Source organism: Mustela nivalis, assembly GCF_964662115.1.
Source record: "Mustela nivalis genome assembly, chromosome: 9".
Lineage (NCBI taxonomy): Eukaryota > Metazoa > Chordata > Mammalia > Carnivora > Mustelidae > Mustela > Mustela nivalis.
In genome coordinates, this window is record NC_139028.1 from 92,360,740 (window position 1) to 92,384,342 (window position 23,603).

The 23,603-nt window shown below is 41.7% G+C and overlaps 1 protein-coding gene across 2 annotated transcripts in view; it reads left to right on the top strand.

The window, feature by feature from the left end:
• Positions 1-23,603, top strand: part of CAT (catalase) — a 38,230-nt gene that overhangs the window by 13,326 nt on the left and 1,301 nt on the right. The window contains exons 2-11 of one of the 2 annotated variants that reach the window (XM_082748943.1): positions 2,276-2,447; positions 3,525-3,635; positions 4,862-4,992; positions 5,450-5,554; positions 6,141-6,266; positions 9,027-9,218; positions 10,110-10,262; positions 13,491-13,629; positions 16,475-16,605; positions 22,230-22,337. In XM_082748943.1, the coding sequence (XP_082605069.1) occupies positions 2,276-2,447; positions 3,525-3,635; positions 4,862-4,992; positions 5,450-5,554; positions 6,141-6,266; positions 9,027-9,218; positions 10,110-10,262; positions 13,491-13,629; positions 16,475-16,605; positions 22,230-22,337 (1,368 nt within the window). Of the gene's footprint in view, positions 1-2,275; positions 2,448-3,524; positions 3,636-4,861; positions 4,993-5,449; positions 5,555-6,140; positions 6,267-9,026; positions 9,219-10,109; positions 10,263-13,490; positions 14,500-14,539; positions 15,601-16,474; positions 16,606-22,229; positions 22,338-23,603 lie in introns of those variants that run through there. The other variant, XR_014316341.1, reaches the window with a different exon arrangement.

Below are 23,603 nucleotides of genomic sequence, written 5' to 3' on the forward strand. Positions count from 1 at the left end.
TTTCTCTCATCGAGTGTTGCCCTAAACAGCCCCTGAAGTCAGGGATCTTTTTCTTCTAGTCTTTGCCCTCCCTTTGGACTCCCTTCTGCATTGCGACCCGGTTGAAGCTTTTTCTGGCACACTTTTTTGGAAGGCAGATTACGTACACACGAGCATGTGTGAGGAAAGCTGTTAAAAATTAGGACTGATGATCTATTAGAGCAAGGAAGAGAGTCTGGATGCTACATTTGTGGTGGAGAAACCCAGGTTCACTTCTTAGTGGATTGGTATTGCAGAGGACATTCCTGCATTGGGTGAGAGGGAAGCCCCTTGGTGCAAAATTCCTGCATTATCACTCCTCATTTGCATGAGTCTGGGCCATCAGGTGAGACCATCTCAGTTTTTAGTTCTTCATTCAGCCGTCCATTTATCCGCCTTGCTATGCATATGCCTTCTCTGGTCCTGGTTTTTATTCTTGACCATATCGCTCCTACCTAGTGGTCCAGAGGGGGTGTGTGATGTGCTTTTACTGGTTTCATGAGTGATATAAATGACAACTCGGACCTGTTTACCTTTCCCTTTCCTGAGCCTCTTGGTATCCTCTGTCATACTTCTCTCCTTTATGCCATATCCCCTTGACTGATTATTATTATTTTTTTTTAGATTTCCTTTAGTGCTGTGTTTATGTGTTGAGAAGGAGAAGAGCATGGTATGGTGTGGGCAGATTTTTGCTCAGACAGAGTCTGAATGGATGCCACACACATGTCATGGTGGTTAGAAAAGAAAACCTAAAATGCTTTGCTTCTACTATCAGATCACTCCACATGACCAGTAAAACGGTAGTATGTGTGTGCCTAGTGTGGCGCCCTCATTTTGCATGAATTTAGTGCTTTCAATCCCCATATTAACTCTGGGAGATCATTGTTTCTTGCCCATTTTGCACATGCAAAGTTGGGACTCAGAAATGGTAAGTAACATGCCAGCACATAGACATCTGATGACTGGCAGAGCTGGAGGTTGGACCCAGACTCTGACGCCAACACTTACGGTTTTTCTAAGGTTCCATGTTGGCTTCTTCGCCTTTCAATGCGAGGAGAACTCTAGTGGGAGTTTTCTTTATTATTTGGAGTCTTCTTTATTAATTCTGGAGATTCCAAGATCTCTCTTGTGTAGTGCATTTTCCCAAAGAGCTCATGGTATTTTTTATAGGCTTTTAAAGAGACCCCCCCCCCAATATCCCCTTCTAGGGAAAAGACAGGTATTGACCTTCTTTTAATATTCAGAGCAGGTGTACCTGCAGAGGAAAAGTTATACACTCCATTCCAGGTTTGTGAAAATTCTAGGCGCATGAAGTTGGTACCATGGACTTCCATCACTAGACTTTTTTGAGTTGTTCTCGATGGACATGGCTGGGCTTTGCTTCCCCCACACATCTCCTCTGGTTTCCCAGTGGCCCGGGAGGACATTGGAGAGGCAATTGTCCCTGGTCAGGAGTACAGGGTAGGGGTCAAGATGATTCCAAGAGCTGCTTAGGATCATTTATTAAAAAATGCTGGGGCTTCCATCCTAGAGAAGGGACAGCCAGGAGCTTCCGATGTATTTACTGATATTGGAGAATTGGGTGGATTAAAAAAAGAATTCTTTGTTATGGTAAAATAACCTGTCCCATTTCGGGGACATTTGACATCTTTAGACAATTAATACTACGACCTATCTTAGCAGCAACAGTTTATTTTCAGTGACAATAAAAGCTGTGACTTTTTTTGGCTTTTTTGTTTTGGAATTGAAAAGCGATATTACAGGAAGCTGGCATCTGCTGCTCAAGAGATGGGAGTGCTCTCTGGGATGACCCACGTGAACAGTGGTAGCGCTCAGAAAGCAGCTGAAAGTTGACCGATGACCAGCATGGCTCCTCCGGAGACCGTCTTCTCACGATCAGCTCAGACATTCCGTGTGGGGAGCTTCCTTTCCGGGGCTTTCCTGTGTGGGGCTCGAGGGCTATGTCAAGAGCAGGGGCCAAGAGGGCTGGCAGCTTCCTTAGCCCTCTTTCTGCTCTGCAGAGCATACCGCCAGATTGGTGTTGATGAGATTTTTCAAGCATTTCCGAGACCCGACTCTGCACTTCAGGCAGTGGCATATCTTGCAGCATTTCAGCATTTCGGACCCAGGAAATTTAAAAAGACTTTGAGCAGAAGGTCTAAAAATTGGGAAACAGTGTGTTCTCTGACAGCATGAATAATGGGTTTATTGTACCAACTCTCCTGCTCTCTTTGTCCTTTTCTGTTTACTCACTTAGAAACCCGATGTCCTAACCACTGGTGCCGGTAATCCAGTCGGAGACAAACTCAATGTTATGACATCAGGGCCCCGGGGTCCCCTTCTCGTTCAGGATGTGGTGTTCACCGATGAAATGGCTCACTTTGACCGGGAAAGAATCCCTGAGAGAGTCGTGCACGCCAAAGGAGCAGGTGAGAGCCATGTTTGTTTGTCGTGAAAGGATTGTTGCACAACACCTGGGTTAAAAATTCCTTCTCACAGGCTTGGAGCTCCTTTAATAGAAGTGGCAAATCTCCATTCCTGGAAGAAAGGGAAAAAAAAAATGTCCATCGGGAGAGGAGCTCGTAATTAAATGATGATTATTTCTCTGGATTGAACATGAGATATTAAATATTTTAGTAAAAATGACAGTGATCTTCCTTTCCTTCCCTCCTGCGCTTTTTTTTTTCCATGTGCACTTTTGTGAAGAAATAAAAATATGAAAATGCAGAACACGGCATGCTGAAATCATAGCTAGATTTAGATGGTGCACTGGCGGGATACATACTGGAGTGAACAGTGCAAAGTTGAGGATAATTGTGTTAGGGGGTGGGTTTGTGGTGATTTTTCCTTTTTTGTCCAAAAGTTGTGTAAAACTTTTTATCTTGCTTTTATTGCAGAAACGCAACATAGAGTAATGTTTAAAAGAAAGCTGAAAACTCAGTTGGACAAGAAAGCTTGATAGAAAGAAAGAACACGTTTGTCTCCTAGCTCCTTGCTCTGACTCCCAGTTAGAACTTTCTAGTTTCTTTATTTTTTCCTTCCATCTTCTCCAGCTTTTTCTGTGTGGCTTTTCTATCAAGGCTTTGGTATGCTGTTCAGTTTGTAGTTTGGCCTGTGGTGTCTTCCTGAGTCTTTTATTGTTCTTTTCATTCCCTGTGTTTTCTCTTCTTCCCCCTGTTCTTCTCTTTCCCTCCTGGCTCCTCTCTGTGATTCCAGACCACCTCAGGCCCTGTGTCTTTGGCCAGCCTTGACCCACTACTTCTAGCCCCACTCATCTCTCCTTCTTGGTTCCAGCTGCATAGCACTCAGTGTAGCACTGAGGGCTTTGCATTTTGCCTCCATCATTTTGTGTTTGGACATCTATCTCTCCTTTCTCCGGTCATCTTGGAAGCTCCCAGAAGGCCAGTGCTGCACCATCCATTTCTCATCTCCCAGATGCCCAATGAGGGCCTATCGAGTGGTCTGCAATGGTCTCATGATGAGGATTTCTGTGTCTTTCTCATTAGGGGCTTTTGGCTACTTCGAGGTCACTCATGACATTACCAGATACTCCAAAGCGAAGGTGTTTGAGCATATTGGAAAGAGGACTCCCATTGCTGTTCGATTCTCCACTGTCGGTAAGTCTGTCTGTCTGTGTGACTGGCATTGTGATCACTCAACCGTGTACCCTCTTCAGGGCATTTAGAACTACATTGCATGGAAGGCATATTAGAAGATAGAAAAAAAACACTTCTCCAAATGATAGCCAGGTTTTACAGTAGAAAAATAAAATCTGAGACATGCCGAAAGTTCCTTTAAATTCTGTTTGTTTGAGGTCTTAGGAAATCACACCAGGCACAGGCCAGCACTGCAGTTCTGTGACATTTGGAAAGAATTTTCCTACAAGTGGTTGCCTCAGATGGAAACGTGGAGTGGGGCACTTACTCAGCAACCGCAATAGCTGCCCTTTATCAGGAATTAACTCTGTGCCATCTGTGATTAAGTGCTTTATAGACATTAGCTGTAATCTCATCTGTGGATCTACTTTGCAAGGTGGGGTTTATTCTATTTCAGAAGTGCAGTGATTTTTTCAGTAGTGCTAGTATGAGTTAGATCTATCATGCCACCTCTCAACACCTGACAATGCACAGTTAATGCTGTTTCTCTTCCGTCTGTGCATTTTTAAAATGCTATGGATTCAAAAGTAAATGACATTAAGAATAAGAATCTATATTTTCACTCATTTTCTTAACCTTAACCTCACAATTTCCACTACTCACTGATTCTCCTTGTTTGCTAACTTAATCTTTATAAGTATTTTCTTTATTTTCATCTAAAATTTAATTACCTTTTAAACAAACCTATCTAATGTTAAATGGATAATCCTTTTAGCTTTTACAGTTATGTACTCTTTTATTACTCTCAATGAATTCTTTTGTTTAATTGGTAGACTTGGATTAGCTAGTAAGTGGTAGAAATAATAACCTAGGCACTTAACTACATGATTTCCCTTTTAATATTTTTTAATTTTTATTTATTTATTTATTAAAAGATTTTATTTATTTATTTGACAGAGAAAGAGAGAGAGAGATCATAAGTAGGCAGAGAGGCAGGCAGAGGGGGGTGGGGGAAGCAGGCTCCCCGCCGAGCAGAGAGCCTGATGTGGGGCTCGATCCCAGGACCCTGAGATCATGACCTGAGCTGAGGGCAGAGGCTTAACCCACTGAGCCACCCAGGTGCCCCTGATTTCCCTTTTTAGAAGTAGATTGGAGAGGATAGATCCCAGTGTTTCTTCATTACTTTAGGTTTCTTGGATGGCAAGTACTCTGGCTTATCCTTCATTTTTCCCATTTGAATTTTCTAGCTGGAGAGTCAGGCTCAGCGGACACAGTTCGGGACCCTCGTGGGTTTGCTGTGAAATTTTACACAGAGGATGGTAATTGGGATCTTGTTGGAAATAACACCCCCATTTTCTTCATCAGGGATGCCATATTGGTAGGTGATAAACTATATTGTACTCCACAAATGTTTGATTTAAATTGATTTCAAACACTCTGTATTGACTGGCATTTAAAGAGAAGCCCTAGGAAAAGCAGGAGGAGAATTTGGGTTGGCTGGATTGCCTTTTTAAGCACATTTTTCTGTATTTAATAACTTTTTATAAAATCTAATAATGGTTACCTTTGGTCTTCAGTTTGGCATTTCAAGATTCACTGACTTCATGGGAATAGTCCAGTTTTCTTTGTAGAGCCTGGAAGATTAAGAAAAAGAGGCACTTTGCCATGGAAACATGTAGAGGGTAAATTTCATTTTAGGGTTTGGCAGTGTAAAGTTCTAGGATTATCTTGTTCTGAGTTACAATCTGCGGACCTAGTCATAGGCAATGTGTAATGTAAGATACCGTAATTCCTATAAACTTAGTTTTGGGACTTTTTTCTCTTTTTCTGTTTAGTTTCCATCCTTTGTCCATAGTCAAAAGAGAAACCCTCAAACACACCTGAAGGATCCCGACATGGTCTGGGACTTCTGGAGCCTGCGCCCCGAGTCTCTCCATCAGGTGGGAACTCTTCTTTTTCACTCTGCTGTAATGTTTCACCTGAACATGTGGTTCTCCAGTGTTGGCTCTCTCATTGGACTTGATTTCTGACTTTCTCTTTGGGAGGCTTTCTCGGATTTCTTGGCCCCGAAGAGTTTTATGATGACTGATTTTGTTAATCTTCCCCCGTTCATAGACCTTAAGTTATGCTAGAAACATTATCAGTTGATATTTAGCAATATTAAGGATTAAAGTCTCTAGTACGAAGTAAAGCTCTTATAGTAGTGAAAGAAGGGAAGAGTGTTACCAAACGTATTTACTGTGAAAACAGATTTTGAATAATAAGTTAGGCTACTTTTCCAGATTTGTTTTTCCTTGTCTTCACTGAATTCTGAGCCATGAGGTTAATGATTGACATGTCATTCTGCTTTAAAATTCTTGTTATTTTGTGTAAATGATACTAATGATAACCTTTCCTATGGGAACTTGCTTAATGAGTTCCATGGCATCTAGAGATTCTTGGAAAACTTAGGAATATCTTTAAAAAAATCTAGGATGTTTTGATTGAAACTGAGAAATGTTAGGCTTTATTTTCCTGTTCCTTTAGGTTTCCTTCCTGTTCAGTGATCGAGGGATTCCAGATGGACACAGGCACATGAACGGATACGGATCGCATACTTTTAAGCTGATCAATGCGAAGGGAGAGGCAGTTTATTGCAAATTCCATTATAAGGTACATGTTGCCTTTGGGGGAGACGGTACAAGGCTTCTGCCACCCATGTTTCTTTACTCCTGAGGATTGGGCGAAGAACAAGGCCCCTTCTCGCCTTTCCCTTACCTCCACTCTGAAGACCGAGAGGTACTGGTCTAGGTGACTTGGACCAGGACTCCAATGTTGGCTCTGCCCAAGTGAACAGATGCCCGCTGCCCAGTTAAGGGAACCATGTGGGCTCTCTTTGGTCTCCTTTTTCCATGTGGCCGGAGGGTAGGAGTACTCAGCTACTACCAATGGTTAAGCTTTCTTCTCCTTCAGGACCCCAGGAGCAATGCGTAAATATTTGGGAAAATGCTCCTTTAATGCTGGTTCTCTGGCTTAATGTTCTGGTGCTGGCAGGTGAATATCCACTCTCCCTGAAGAGGAAAGACCTAAGGTTTTGGCTCCTCAAATGAGAGGAAATAGTATAGGCCTCCAGGCTATGTGAAAGATTTCTACCAGGTTTAGCCTAGCTTTCTAGACTTCTTTGTGGGCATTTAGAATCAAGCCTTAGCAGAGTAAAGCAAATCTTGCTGCTAGCTAGAGAGACTCGAGATTTCTGTGCTTTGTGTTTCCTAGCCCTGAGTCATTGTGCTGAACATAGACATCTTCTGTGGTCCCGGAGGGGACTATGGCAGAAATGGGGCCTTCCTTTCTCTAGTATCAACCTCACCATCACTTTCAGTCTGATGCTCTCTTTCCAGAAACATTTCTCCTAACTTTTTTTTAACTTATCCATCCATTTATTTAGCATTTATTGAGGGTGTATTATGAACAGGGCAAAAAAAAAGTAAAATCAGTTACAAATGTAAAATAATAAAAATTGTTTTTTTCATTTCCTTTCATATAATCATATCAAATAAGTTACCTTTGGGGGAAGTTTTGAGAACATTTTAATTAATTGAAGTATTTTAAAGAGCTCTCTCATAATGATCTTGGCATTTGTTACAATAAGTAATAGTCTCAGAGAACTCTAGAAGGTATTTTAAAAAGTATCTGGTTGCCTAAGAACATGTTTCCAAATACTACTGCTAAAATAAGCACAGAGCAGTCATGGACTTGGGACAAATATAGTCTCCTTAATGGTATCTATCCCAAGACCTGTTTCCTTCTGTCTTGTCTTAATCTTTATCTGAACAACTTATATAGGTATATGAAACAGGAAAACTGTCTCCCTTCTTTATACTTATAACTTGGATATATAAGCTTTGGCAGGTGACAGTTTTAAGCAACAGTTGTCCCCTTGGCTTGTAGCTGCCAAAAGGAGCAGTGTTGTGTCACTGAGAGCAAGGGCTAAATGACTATGTCTGGGGCACCTATGTGGTGGTAGCTTTGCAGGCAGACCAGTTGTGAATTCAGATCTTCCCTTTTCTAGGTAATGCTGACCTGGTCATATTATTAAAAGGTCTCTGTGCTCCAGCTTTATCACTGGGAAATTGGGATAATAATAGTACCTATCCATGACCCTGGAAGGATTGGATTGCTTATGGGCCTGTTGAGCAGAGGGCCCTGGGGTAGCCCAAGACCTACTTGGATAGTTCAATCTGGATTATTCTGACCTATGACTAGTCTTTTCTAAGCCCAAGGGATTCAGTTAAAATCAGAAAGGTATTGCAATATTATTGCTCAATTTAATGTATTAGCTCTCTGGATGATCTGCAGATGGTGACCTCCATTTTTAAATCTGGAAGGTGACTGTACTTCTGGTCCTCCTGTAGAAAGAAGGGTTCCAATCTTACCACCAGCTAGAGAGACTCAAGATTTCTGTGGTAGAGATTCAGAGTTGACTTTGCTGAGGAAATCTTTCCATGCTTGGCTTGTGGGGATCTCTCAGAATAAGATACAGGAGAGAATCTGTTGAAAAGGCAGTATGGTGTGATAGTAGGAGCGTTAGTGAAAGTGACTAAGTTAGTTGGCTCTTCATGGCTTGCTTGGGAAGTCAGAATACTAATTTTGTCTGCTCGTAGGTAGAGAACTGGTTCAGAGTGGCTCTATTGAAGTTCTTTTCAGCTCTGTGAACTATGATCCTATGATTTCTGAAAAAAATAAAAGGAAGAGAGTAGGGATGGAGGGTTGCTGGCTAGCACAATCTCAATAATTGATCTGAGCTATTACAAAACAGGAATTAAAAAATTACTTCCTGCAAAATATTTGCTTATTTTAAAAATATTTTTTTATTTTATTTTTTTCTGATTTGAAAAGTAACATGAGTGTAAAAATTCAAATAACCACTCTGGAAAACAGTTTTGAAATTTCTCAAGAAATTAAATGTAGAATTACCATGTGACCCGGCCACTGTATTTTGAGATAAATACTAAAAAAATCCACTGAACTGGACACTTTAAAATGGTTAAAGTGGTACATTTTATGTTGTGTATATTTTATGCCAAAAATTTCTTGGCTTTTCTGAAGACAGTAGTATAACATTCCTTATATGGGTGAGAAATTGAAAATAAATTAAATGTTAATAGTTAAAAAAATTCAAATGATACAGGATACAGAAAGGGAAAGATAGGACTAATTTTAAATGTGAAATGTATATACAGATTCCCTGGGCATTTAAAAGAGTCAGGATAACCAAATGGAATTTCTTATTGGTGAATTCCCATTTGTATCAGATTTGAACAAGGAAAATCCATTCTGAGTTGTGTTCCTCGTCATCCTTCAGTGCATAACTGATGAAAGTTCTATAAGTTTGCCAGGACATTTCAGTTTGAGCTGCTTTCTTTCATTCTGTAGACTGACCAGGGCATCAAAAACCTTTCTGTGGAAGACGCTGCAAGACTTTCTCAGGAAGATCCTGACTACAGCCTGCGGGATCTTTTCAATGCCATTGCCACGGGCAACTACCCCTCCTGGACATTTTACATCCAGGTCATGACTTTTAATCAGGCAGAAACCTTTCCATTTAATCCATTTGATCTTACCAAGGTGAGTATGTTAACAACTAAATTGTTTTCTTTCTTTCTTTTTTTAAAAAATATTTTATTTATTTATTTGACAGAGAAAGAGAGATCACAAGTAGGCAGAAAGGCAGGCAGAGAGAGAGGGGGAAGCAAGCTCCCTGCTGAGCAGAGAGCCGGATGCAGGGCTAGATCCCAGGACCCTGAGGTCATGACCTGAGGTGAAGGCAGAGGCTTATACACTGAGCCACCCAGACGCCCCTCAATTGTTTTCTTTTTTAACTCTCTTTGTACCTAATTTTACAAATCCCAGTCAAGTATTTGTAACAATAGAGAAGTTATGTACGAAATACAGTGCAGCCGCTTTGCAGTTTCCTGGCCTGTGCATCTCACTTCTAATTCCTTTTTGCTGAGTTCATTGAGTTCCTTGAAGTGGATTGATCTCTCATTATCAGCAGGGAATAGAGCTGGAAAAGCTGATGTCCTTTTGCCTGGGAAGATGTCCATGTTTACTGTTTACGGTTGTGAAAGATGTAACCAGTGCACTCACCTGAAGTTCTTTTCACTTTACTAGATTAAAAATTATTTTCACTTATTATTGTTGGCTTCATTATATTAGAAAGTTGTTTTTTGTTGTTGTTAAGATTTTATTTATTTATTTGAGAGTGAGTAAGCAAGTGCGCATAAGACGGGTGAGGGTAAGGACATAGAGAGAGGGAGAAGTTGACTCCCTGCTGAGTAGGGAGCTTGATGTGGGTGGGGCTCAATCCCAGGATCCCGGGATCATGACCTGAGCCAAAGGCAGATGCTTAACCAACTTGAGCCACCCAGGCACCTCAAAAACTGGTATTTTTTAATAAGTATGTTAATTTCATTTAGTTGGTTGTTTGGTAATTGTGAATATGACATTTATTTTTAGATTTGGCCTCACCAGGACTATCCTCTTATCCCAGTTGGTAAACTGGTCTTAAACCGGAATCCAGTTAATTACTTTGCTGAGGTTGAACAGTTGGCATTTGACCCAAGCAACATGCCACCTGGCATTGAGCCCAGTCCTGACAAAATGCTTCAGGTAAGCTTGGTGGAGTGAGATCTTCTGAGACAGGCGTGCAGGTGTGTGCATGGGTGATTGTGCGGATGCGTGTGCACACGCACATACATACGCTCTAATTTGGCATGACCTATATATAAAGAATTAACTAGAACATCACTTAAATGTTATTCAGTCTGGGTCCTTAGTTCCTGTGAGTCTGATGGAAGCATCCTGATGTTACAGTATTACAGAATAAAGCAAATTTCATAGTATGCTAAGACTTTGATATTTAGTCTTTTAATTTAAAAGAAGAGAAATGCCTCAGATATTTGTAGAGTAAAGCACTCTTCATTCAGTCTGTCATTGATGGGAGGAAATATCATTAACGGGTTAGTATAACTCGATTTATTTCCTCTCCTATGGTGATGCTTGAATTTTTCCATCTGTAAAAAGAGACTGGAGATGGTTTTTATGAACTGAACGTATGTCACCAGTGATTGAAGGCAGTGGGTTAATTTAGCTGTTTGTCTCAGTCATGTTTCTACGCATTCACTCTTTTTTCCATCATTCTCCATTAGGCTCTTCAAGAGTAGAAAGAGTGAAAAATACTTTTTTTGGACCAGAAATCAGTAGGAAAATAATTGGCTTAATAATTATTGAGTAAATCAATCTCTTGTGTTTTTGGACTCTGACCATGAAGCAGAGGTGAAGGATTATTACCCAAGATCAGGCCACAGTGGCTGATGGCTACTTCTTATGTAAGCATCTGACTCTGGTTCAGGTGTCACTCTCCATGGAGACAAGCTAATATTCCATTATTTTTTTAAGATTTTGTTTTTATTTATTTGACAGAGAGAGATCACAAGCAGGGGGAGTGGCAGGCAGAGGGAGAAACAGGCTTCCTGCTAAGCAGGGAGCTGGATATGGGGGGCTGGATCCCAGGACCCTGGGATCATGACCTGAGCCGAAGACTGTTGCCTAACCAACCCGAGCCACCCAGGTGCCCCTCCGTTTTTATTATTATTATTTTTTAAATTTTTATTAACATATAATATAGGATTAGCCTCAGGGGTACAGGCCTGTGAATCGTCAGGCTTACAAACTTTACAGTATTATTTTTTTTTAATAGTAACTTTTCTGCTTTGACATTAGGAACATCTAAGGCTTTTAAAGAAAATAAGCTTCTCATTAGCTTTTAGTTCAGTTTAACTAACGTATAGATCTGTATCACACACACATATATATACACATACACACACACACACATTTTTATTTATTTATTTATCTATTTATTTATTTGTTTTAGAGAAGGAGAGAGAGATAACTCACATGTGAGGGGAAGGAGCAGAGGGTGAGGGAGCGAGAATCTTCAGCAGGCTCCATTTCCCAGAGTGGAGCCTGATGTGGGGCTCGATCTCACAACCTCGAGATCATGACGTGAGCCAGAATCAAGAGTTGGATGCTTAACTGAGCCACGCAGGTGCCCCTTAACTAAAAGAAATTGAATACCTGTCTGCATATGATAGACTGCTGTGGCTGCGATAACATATAAAAACATAAGATAACTATAATATAAAGCAGAATGTCATGTGAGTTAGGAGAAATCTTGTCTGTTAGGAGGAGGATGACAAAGTTTCAAGAATGAGGTAGCATTTGAGATGGCTTTTAAAGAATGAGTAGGATTTCAGTTTTCAGCAGAGATAAAATGGGGCAGGAGAGAGGCCTGAGTACAGGTGGACCATGTTGAGTGTGTTTCAACTGTAAACAGTCACTTTTTCCTAGAGTGGAAGAAGTAAGATTGGGTGCATTGAGCATCAGTCAGAGGGGACTTCAGTGCTTGAGTAGAAGTTTGTACAATTGTCCCTTTCGGTTTTGAGAAATGTGATGTGTGCATATCAAGTAGAATCAGTCCAGTTGGTGAACGGGAGGTCAGGGCATAGAGAAGGAGAGCCAAGCAGCTCACAGAGCACAGGAAGGAGCGCTGGTATGAAAGGAGTAAAGGAGGCCAAGCCCTGGGACCCTGGGCATCCAACTTGCCCTGCCTTGGGGTTGGAAGGGAGCTGAACCTGAAGGAGGTTACTGGGATTTGCCAAGGCATGAACTTGTCATGGTAGAGCTTGTCAGGGTAGAACTTGTCAGGGTAAAGCTAAGCCTATATAACCCTGGTATTGAGGGAATAGGTTGAAGAACAAATATTATCCAAATTCTCTTCATGATCCAGGTCACCATGGCTCTCTGGGGCCACAGTGAGACATGGAGACAGTTAACAACACTGAGTCATACAGTTAGAAGACCTGAGAAGCATTGGGTGGAGGCCTTGGCCCAGGGCAAAGGACCACAGATCATATCCATGTTCTCTGCAACAACAAAAACCAAGCGTCTGAGACATTTCATTTGAAACTGTTGGGAAGAGGGTCCTGAGAAAAGATGATAAACTGAAATCATGCAATTCTATTAGTGAATTGAATTGTATGAATGAATCCTATAATTTCTGTCAGTATTAACTTGGCTGTGGCAAACATATTTTAAATTTATGTGCTGTCTTCTTGTTGGTTTTTTTTTTTTTAAGTGTGTTTAAAAAGTGAAAGGGCTTTATTTAGTAGGTGTGGTCAAGATATCAGTCCCTGGCTCAGTTGTTTTAGAACATACGTCATTTAGCTGTGAGTTCCGACGCCAGGGAGGATGTGAGAAGCCATACGTACAGCGCGGAAGGACTGCTGGTCTTACTGAGCTGAAAGTGGGAAGCCAGGTGGGGGACTTTGAAATCACTCTGATGGGAACTAAAGAGCATCTGAGGGTGACAGTGGCTGTATGGTCATGAACAATGGTCTCCATTACCTTTCAACAAGATCATGTTATTAAACTTTAAAGTGTTACCCAAAGTGGTAAGCCAGATCGCAGTGGAAAGGACATGGATTCCAATCAGTGGAGTGCTAGCAAATATATTTTACAATATGAATATATCCTTAAGAATGGGAAATAATATAAGGCAGGGCACCAATTTGTTATTTGAGGAGAAAAAAAAGAGTTCTCTTCTGGAACAGGTGTGAAGATTCGTGGCTGTTTGGATGTGTGATGGGGAAGATTAAGGACTGTTCAGTTCGGGAGAACTCAGGAGATTGAAACTTTGCTCTTTTGCGGGGCTCCGCAGGGTTTGGTGGTAACACTCTAGAGAGTGCTTCGTGCTTGATGTTTGAGAAGCAAGTGTGAAGACCATTCTGTTGTGTATGTTACCGCACACAGCGCCTGTTTCATTTTTAACTGTAGGGCCGCCTTTTTGCCTATCCTGATACTCACCGCCACCGCCTGGGACCCAACTATCTTCAGATACCTGTGAACTGTCCTTTCCGTGCTCGAGTGGCCAACTACCAGCGTGACGGCCCCATGTGCATGCTGGACAATCAGGGTAGGCCTCAGATGTCTGGGAGACGGGGTGGGGAGCCTGAAGGTGCCGCTGAGCAGAGGGTGGGGGAGGCCCTGCCAGGCCCATGGTCTTCGGGCTCCTCCTCTGCAAAGACGACCAAGGGAACCTTCTACTCCCTGAAGCAAGGATGGTTTAAACTGCCCGAAGACTATTTTTTACCTGTTTGATATGTTTAATCAAGAGTTCCCATCTCAGATTTTCCTTGCCGTCCATCAGATCATGGATGGTGGGAGAAAGGTCTTTCATGGCTGTTGAAGAGTAGCATTCAGCTTTAGGGGTTAGGTTTCAAAGACTTTTCACAAAGTGGACAGTTCCTTATCACTCTTGGATCACTAGGACTTAAGACTTTTGGAAGTGCAAAGGCAAGAGATCCTGTTTCTTGTTTTCCGTTGTAATTGGCTGGGGCCAAAGAGGAAGAAACGTAGGTGGGGTTTTGAGGGCATGGGGCAGGTTAGAATAAAGGAGACAGAGTAAATCAAGGAATTCTCCCTCACTTTTTTCTTTTTTTCAAAGTGGATATAGTTGAATTCATGTAAATCAAATGGTGAGATGAGATGTTACTGCATTTTGTTCTTTGGAGCCCATTCATAAAATTTATGATTTTTTTCTGTTAACTACTCTCTTTGGTGCCCATGTACAAACAGCCTCTATTTTTTATTACTTGTTCTAATTAGAGAATGTTTGATTAATGTTTTTTCCTTTTAATGCTCTCTAGTTTAATATCGATCTTAATTTTCTCCCCCCCCCCATTTAGGGCACATTTGTTTTAGTAATAGCCTGCTTACAGTGATCCCTTCAGAAAATGTACTAATGATTTATATTTATAGCCATAGATGTCTGTATTCAAACAATGTTTGCTTTTCTCTGATACAAATAATACATTGTGCCCTAGAGAAAATTTGGAGAAGAGAAGGGGAGAATAAACCCACTTACAGCCCCAACACTCAGAGGCCATAACTGTTGCCTTTTGCTTTATTTCCTGCCAGTTTTCTCTGGGACTATTTTTCAGAGACTTAAGATTATTTTGTTTATATGATTTTGTGCTTTGCTTTTGTTACCATTTTGACTAAGCCTTTTTATGTATTTAATGAGTTTACTTGTTCACTAACTGATTACATCAGGAATTTGCAGTACTTCTCCCTGAGGTTTGCAGAGCTCAGGGGATGTGCTGTTGCCCAAAGTAACTGATATTTCCTGTGTCGGTCTTCCACAGTTTTACTCTAAAGTGATTTCTTCCTTTCATATTCTGCAGTCCTTTCATTCCCGAGATTGGCTGTATTGGAGAGGTTCATGTATATTCTGGAACTTCATTAATAAGTACTTGCTTCACGTTTATCCTTCTTGTTCACCATTATGGTGGCATATGTGTGAAAAAAACTATTCAGAGATACATTGTGACACACCCTTTGCCTACTTTTAAAAGCCAACCATTTGGGTTGTGCTCTTGAAGTTTAATGACAGAGCTTAATTGTTCCCAGTAGTCAGTGACTTGAAGACAACTCCCACTTTGAGGAAAGGTCAGAACTCATTTGGAGGTAGAATTTTAAAATTACTCAAATTGGCACATTTCAAAAAGTTAATTCTTAGTGTGGAAGACCATTGTGGTGGCTGGTTGTTGGAGCACTTTGCCTTCCAGATAGGTAACGCTGACCTGGAATGAATCTCCAGGGCTAATGATCAGGCCCCATAATAGTATGGGGCCTTCCTTCTTCCTACATGCCCTTGATGCCTTGATGGGTGTGATCTGTAGGCACCTTGATTATCCACTCTGCATAATCTGTCCTGGCAGTGAGCTGGTTAAAATTCCAACCTCAGACTGGTTTGTTCAAAACACTCAAGAGGTTTCTAGGCCACTCCTGCTTAGGCAGCATGTGCTCAGGCAATTCAACCTTCAGCCAACATCAGCTGAAGCAGTTAGGAAAATAAATATGCCAGAATTAAAAAAAAAAAAAAGGCCTTTTAATTTATTCCAGAAGTCAGAAAATATGTTTTGATTGCATTTGTCGTAACTTCTTCTGTAAGTCCAGATAAATGAGTGCAGCCATACTAGAAATATCAAATTAAAGGACTAAAGTCCTTTTTTATTTACTTGTGGAAGGACGTGAAAGTGAAGCTAGAATTGAATAAAGTCGTAGTCAATAAAGGAAAGATATTCTGAGAATCTTAATAACCTTGAAGAAATAGTGAAATAGAGTTCTGTAATAGGAGTATAGTCTGTGCTGGAATGGAAGAGAGCAGACAGATCCCAGATCCCAGCTCTAGCACTAACCACCACATGACCATGCCCAGGCAGTTAGCATCTCAGGGCTCGGTTTATCCGTGTCTGTATATTGAAGGAGCAGAGCTAGAACTTTCAGTTGCTCCCCAAGATTCTGTGATTCAGTGTTTGAATTGAGCCCAATCCCAAATGAAATGCTCAGATTTGAAATGTATCTTTGGGTCTCATCTTCTGTGGGGGCCAAATCAAACCTGTATAAATGTATTTGTACCAGTAAGCAGCGAAAGATTTTCAAGATCAGATCACTTGAAGTATTCAAGAAAACTTAAGATCTCTTCATTAAAACTCAGAGTGAGACTGCCCATGAGAGCATTTGGAAGGTGGCATTATTCTCTAGGAATCTGAGTCCTGCCTATAGCTAAATAGGAGATGTTAAAAATGGCATGTGCGTGCATATGGATTGTATGTGTAAACGCATGCATGTATGTCGGGATATGATATACATGTAGATGTGATCGCCACTTGAATTATATCTTACTACATTGACTGCTTGTAGACTTAATTCATTCTTCACCTCCCCAAGTGAATCTGTATGCTTTTCTTTTGAAGGTGGTGCTCCAAATTACTACCCCAATAGTTTTAGTGCTCCAGAACAGCAGCCTTCTGCCCTGGAACATAGCAGCCAGTGCTCTCCAGACGTGCAGCGCTTCAACAGTGCCAACGAAGATAACGTCACTCAGGTAAGAGAGAATCGCAAGCAGACTCCACACTGAGCACAGAGCCCGATGTGGGGCTTGATCTCACAACCCTGAGATCATGACCTGAGCCGAAATCCAGAGGCAGACGTTTAACTGATTGAGCCACCCAGGCTGCCCCAATTTTCCCCTCTTAAGGTGTCTAATATGTCTTAAATTGAATTCACAGAAGACATCTCTAATCATAAGTCAGTGCCTTTATTAGATGGAGTTGAAGTGTTGTGTTTCTGTGCTCTTTCAGTATAAGGTATGGAGACTTCTTTCGGTTCCCCCAAATTTTGTTGAAGGTATTATAGGTGGGGCCACTGGGAAAGCAGTGATGATGCATGGAAATGTAAGAAATGTGTAAATAAAGCTTAAGTAAAACCGCTTCTGAGAAGCCAGGCAGGACAGCCCAGATTTAAGGGACTAGAACAGGATTCACAGTAGCACTAGGAGCCTCCATAGCAAGAGTGTGGCTGTGTCCACTGGAGGGCGCACTGGTCACCAGCACTGTTCTGGGGACGGAACCACTCTCCACCTGTCGGCTTCTATTTTTCAGTACCAGTTGCTTATTCTTACTGTGTCCTCCTGACTTCCTCCTCGCTTCCTCATAGCGTCTGTTTTAACATTGCTGTTGCTTTGCTGGGACCTTGGCCTAACTCTTCTCTATGGCTTCTTTTTCCATATATTACTTTTTCGGGGGACCTTTTTTCACTGTCTCTCTCTCTCTCAGTACTTCCTTGTTAGATTCTAGAGAGAGGGAGTCGAATTGATTTCACTGATGTTTTCACTCTAGGCTGCATCATTGACCTTTGACCAGCCTGTGGCTTCCCGCCCAGGTCAAGTGCCCACCCTCTTTCTGATCACCAATAGCTGTCCCAGTGAGGTTCTCTCCGTGGGTGCACTGAAAGAGACCCTGTCACTTTAAAGAGGAGCCTCCTCATTAATGTGTCCAGTACAACTTAGACCCCACACAAGAGAAAAAGGAGATTTAAAAGTCCTGTTGTCCTAGAGCTCGGTTTGGGTGGTTGGTGTTAAACTTATTATTTAAATTAGAATAGGAACTGTATCTACTTTTTCAATTTATAAATGTGGGTTCTAAGTAAAAGATATTTAAATACATGAATTAATTCACCTTGAAGACGTCTTTATTTGAAAGGGATGCTTGCATAGTAGGATATAAACCAGATTTAGATGAAATGAAGCATCTTCTAAAAGCCTTTTGTAGTTACTGCATTATTTTTAGTGATGCTGATGATACCAATATATTGTACTACAGTCCCTACCTTTTGCCTGCATGAGGCCTGCTCTGGTGTTAAACTAGCTAATACTACCTGTGAAAAAATTAATTTAGATAATATATGGCTTAAAGAGTGAGAGAAAATATATGCAGTTTATCTAACTAACGACCCATGTCCAGAATATGTAATGAACTCCTACAGAGCAATGAGAAAAAGACCAAGGAATAGAAGATAGGCAGAGACTTGAATAGGCACTTCACAGAAGACAATATCCAAATGACTGAAAAACATACAAGAAAGTGGTTTATCTCTATAGTTAGCAGGGATGTACAAAATGAAACCACAAAGAGATAGCACTACCTAGGCACCAGAGTGGCTAGAATTAGGACTGGCCACGCCAAGTGTTGAGAGAATGAGAAACAACGCTCTCTTTCCTGTGAGTGCAAATTAGTTTAGTTGTTTTGGGAAGCTGTGTCTCAGTATCCAATCAAGCTAAACACGTGTGTGTCTTTTGACCCTGGTAAAGTACACTGTTATGTAGGAACCCAATAGAGATGTAGACATGTGAGCACCGGAACACATGTGCAAGACTGTTCCTGTTACGCAGATGTTCAGCGAGAGCTTAGATAAGCACATTTGCCAGAACACATTGAAAATATGAGAAGTCAAAAGAATTGCATTTGGGGATGCAGTTGGAGAAAGGGGGATAATGATCGGGAGGAGGGTCTGGTGGGGAGATTTCTGAGGTGTAAGTGATGTTCCTTCTTTATCTGGGTGGTGGTTGCGTAGTATGTTCACTGGGAAATCATTGAACCTGCACTTAGGGTTGGTGCCCTTTACTGTAGGGCTGTAACACTTAAATTAAAAAGCTTACAGAAGAAGAAAAATCATTCTCTCAATTTGCGTATGCTAGTAAAAATATCATGTTTCCTTTGAAAAGAATTTGGTCCTGCGATCAAAGTTCTATGGTTAGGTGTTGGAGCTGATAAAACCGTTTAGAATCTTTATCGGGTCAATGAAATTGAACAGCTGTCCTGTGTGTGGAGTCCATGCTCCTCTGCATTGAGCTGCTGAGCTGTGTGTACAGATGGTGGTTGCTAGCCAGGTGTAAGGCTGTGCAGATCAGAGCTCCCTGGAGACTTCCCCAGTTCGACTTCCAAGTCCCGCCTGCCTTTTGCCCGAGCAGCGTGACTGCGGAAGCCAGGCTCAGATGGGTAAGGAGAACGTACTACTTCTGTTGCAGCCACCGGCTGAGCTGTCCACCTGCTGAGGGAGGGGCCCTCTTTCTCTCTGTGTGTGTACATGTGCTTTTTTATTACTCTCTTGGAGCTAGATTAACCAGATCTCTGGGAGAGCAAGTATTTTATGTGAGTTTTATTGAGTGGTGTGTTGATAAATATTAACAGTTGTGTACAGGGGGCAAAGCCCTGGTTTATAGTGTTTGTCAGTTTTCCTTTTTTTTTTTTTAAGATTTAATTTATCTGAGAGAGAGAGAGAGAGAGCGTGCACAAGCAGGGAGAGGGGCAGAGGGAGAGGCAGAAGCAGACTCCTTGCTGAGCAAGGAGCCTGGCAAAGCCTCTGTCCCAGAACCCTTGAGATCATAACCTGAGCTAAAGGCAGCGGCTTAACGAACTGAGCCACCCAGATACCCTACAGTGTTTGTCAGTCTTCTTGGTGACAATATTCCCTAGAGCTGATTCCAAGCTAGGAACATGGCATCACTATATCTGTGGCATTGGGACATGTGGTTCAGTATCACACTATTTTGTTCTATTTCTACCGTAGTAATACAGTAGACACAAATAATCTCAGGAACATAGGTAATAGTGTATTAGTTGGGAGAGCATACATTTTGAAGGTTTATTATTTTTGTTTATAATGTAGTTTAACTGTAAGTATGTAAATTATACATATACATATAATTGAGTTTTTAATAACAACTGTGTTTTAACAACTCACAAAATTCTTAAAAAGATAACAATCTGCTCTCATAAGCAGGTGGGCTCCAGCACACCACTGAAACTGCAGGACCAATTTCCTTTTAGTTTGATGATAGATTGATGGAACATAGGAGGCCACACTTCTGTTTGTCATACATGGACATGCTAGATTAAAAAATAAAAAGAAAAGTAGTTGAGCTAACAAACAAAATTAAATCTCTGGGTTCTAGAAATGAAAAAGGAATCATAATAGTGCATGAACATCAAAGGTATATATATCATGGTGGGTAACCGATTTGATTTACATCTTTATCAAGATTTTATGACTCCAAGGAGCTTGGAGTTTAGGCTGCAGACTCCCTGTGTGGCAGAAAGCTAGAACTGGCCTCTTGACCTGTGACATAATGATGAGAGTCAGGAACCGGCACTCCATGGGAAAAACTACCCACAAGACTGAGGCTACAGCTTGCCAGCCTGTGGGCTCTAGACTTCCTGAGAAACTGGGCATCCCTTCCTCTACTCTCCTCCTCTTAGGTGAGGTCTCTGCAGTGTTGTTCCACTTAGAACCACCTAGAAGTCCTGACCTGAAAAGCAATGAGTCAGCGAACCCTTTAGGCCCCTTTGCAGAAATGGTGAAAAAAATCACAAGACCCCTTAACAATTTGGACGCAGGTGATGGTTTTGTAGAAGATAACTCCTGTTGGAGATGAGTCCCAGGGAAGAATTATAATACAAGTGGGGAAATCCAGTGCCCTGAGAGATTGCACGTACCATAGGTGGAAGAATCATGTACATGATAGAATAATATAAAAGGGCTTTAAAATAAGCATGTATACTGTATTCAAGGAGATAGAGACTGGGATATGATCCACAAGATAAAAATAAGATATGGAAAAACAAAAATGAATAGATTTAAGAAAGAACCAAATAGATGTTTTTAGAAACAAAAAGTACAATCTTTTGAATAAAAATTTAATGGACTAAAGTATCTCAGTGGATGGTTAAGCAGTGTATTAGATACAGCTGAAGAGAGAATTAGTGAATTGGGGGATAGAGCTGAGAAAATCCCCATAATGCAGTACTGTGATTGGATTGTGGTCATGTCCGAAGTTTGATTTTTTTATTTTTTTATTTTTATTTTTTTAAGATTTTACTTATTTGACACAGAGAGAGATCACAAGTAGGCAGAGCAGCAGACAGAGAGAGGGGGAAGCAGGCTCCCCACTGAGCAGAGAGCCAGCCCAATGCAGGGCTTGATCCCAGGACCCTGAGATCATGACCCTAGCTGAAGGCAGAGGCCCAACCCACTCAGCCACCCAGGCACCCCCAAAGTTTGATTTTTTAAACCTTGGTTTCAAGTGTAAACTTTGTTCACATTTTTAAAAAATGTTTTTATGGCTTTGTATTTGATAACACACTTAGAAAAGCTATGAACATTTTGACATTGTATGAATTTGATACTTTGGATAACTGGGTATTTTTGGACTTTATAAACATTAGTAGAACAGGATATAGGATGGTGCCTGGTATATTATAGGGACTTTATAAATAAATAGTGGTTGAATGAGGGGCGCCTGTGTGGCTCGGTGGGGTAAGGCCTCTGCCTTCGGCTCAGGTCAGAATCCCAGTGTCCTGGGATCGAGCCCCGCATCGGGCTGTCTGCTCCGCAGAAAGCCTGCTTCCTCCTCTCTCTCTCTCTGCCTGCCTCTCTGCCTACTTTTGATCTCTGTCTGTCAAATAAATAAATAAAATCTTTAAAAAAAAATAGTGGTTGAATGAATGAATGAATGAATGACATGTTAGAATAAAACTCATAGCTGTTACTTAGAAATGGTTGATTTCAGAAGTGAGCAAAGCCCTTAGGACTCATCTACCTTACTTCTAATTTGCTATTTCTAATTTTAATCGATTGATATTCACGTTAGAGTCAAGCTTAATTGTACAGAGTTTCACTATTCACATGTGCCTTCTCCAAGAAAGTTTGGCTTCTGAAAAACTAAGGTATATATTAATGAATTCGGGTTTCTTCCTCTATGGTTCTGGATAAATTGAACAAAGGTTGTATCATGCTAAGTTTCCATTGATGACGGCTTGCCGGCTCTGGACATGTCTGTAGCGAGACGTGGTGGGATTCTTAATTGTAGGCTCTACTGTGTCTTTAGCTTGTAAGAGACATCTAAACACTGACTGCAAAGGACATTACTCCAAGAAACAGTTATGAGAGCTGTTGTCAACTGAATTCTCCCCGTTCCACAAAACAAAAAGTGAGGAACTCCATACAAATGACAGTTTTCGCTAGAATTATAACTTATCCTTCAATTCTAAACACTTTCTTATTACACCAATGAGAAGTTATTTTTTCATTTCAAAGGTGGCACATTGGGTGAGTTTTGTTCACAACAGACTGGTTATTTGAGTCTCTGCATCGTGCATTTTCCCTGCACAGGTGCGGACGTTCTACACGAAGGTGCTGAATGAGGAGGAGAGGAAACGCCTGTGCAAGAACATTGCGGGCCACCTGAAGGATGCACAGCTTTTCATCCAGAAGAAAGCGGTGAGTGATACTTCAGCCGGCGGGTGACATCTGCTGGCCAGCGGAGAGAGTGCAGCTGTGTGAGAGAACCCTTAAGTGAATGTTGCTTCTGTTCTGCTTGAGCTAATTGGACTTAAAAAAAAATTAGCACTAATCTCCAGCCCACCTCCGATTTTTTGCTCTGCATGTTTTTTTCTTCAGGGAATGTGGCATAGCCTCTGATCCTTCAGTTTTTTGTCCAGTGTGTAATAATTGAGTTGAATTCAGGGTGAATTCTGTCCTACGCTCTTCATCGACTGCCACCAAGTTCTGTGCCAGAGTCAGGTGCAATATAAAAATGTGGGTCCTGCCCCAATTTTGCTTCAACTTTAGATGATAAGAAATACAGATTGCTTTTTTGTGTGTGTGTTGCGAAGCCTATCTAACCACTTGATATCATGACACCTGACCTTCCTTCAGAAGCAGCTAGAAACTTGGACTGTCTCTGGGGAGCACTGAGCCGCTGCCACATCAGGCTGAACTCCTGAGCAGAGGGGCCAGGGTATTTCTGATGGCAGCTCACTGTGCTGCATGGAGCCTTCCTGCTCACAGTTTTTGGGGCCTGCCACAGGAGTAAGCTTCTTGGAAGTTGAGACAACCCTGCAGTTGCCTTCTGTCTTGGTCGCTGCTTCTCTGTTCAAAGGGACAGCTGGACCGGCATCTCTCTGGGATGTGTTCAAAGGCCTGGAGACAAGTACCAGCAGGCTGGGCACTTTCTCTGTAGGCAACGTTCTGTGTCTTTAACTGTCTCTCACAAGTGCGTGTCTAAAAATAACCTTTTAAACTGCGGAGATACTATTTACGTGTTTCCCTCTGCAGCCAAGAGCTGGACGCTTGTTCTCTGAGGTAGGCGGGGGTGGGTTTTATCTCACTGTTGAGAACGAGTGGGACAGTGTGTAAGTAGCAGAACTGGCCTTGAACCCTTGGTCTTCTTCTCTTGCCTGTGCTGAAACTGTAAGGCTTCCTGGGGGTTCACAGTGCCGCCCTCCTGCTGTCCGCTCAGGATCAGCCCGTGGTTGGGAACTCCTGCTCGAAGTATGTGGAGTTGCCCAGCACGGGCCACCATCTTTGTACACCTCACTTTAAAGTCAGGCGGTGTCTGGGCCCATCTCGTTCTACAAATCACTGTGACTTGTTGAGTCACCCTGAGGCCAGCTCCTTATAGGCAGCAAGTGCCACTCACCTCGTTCTCTGAGGTAGGTTTCATTATGTCACTCGTTTTGTGGGGAGTGGACACTGACCCTCAGG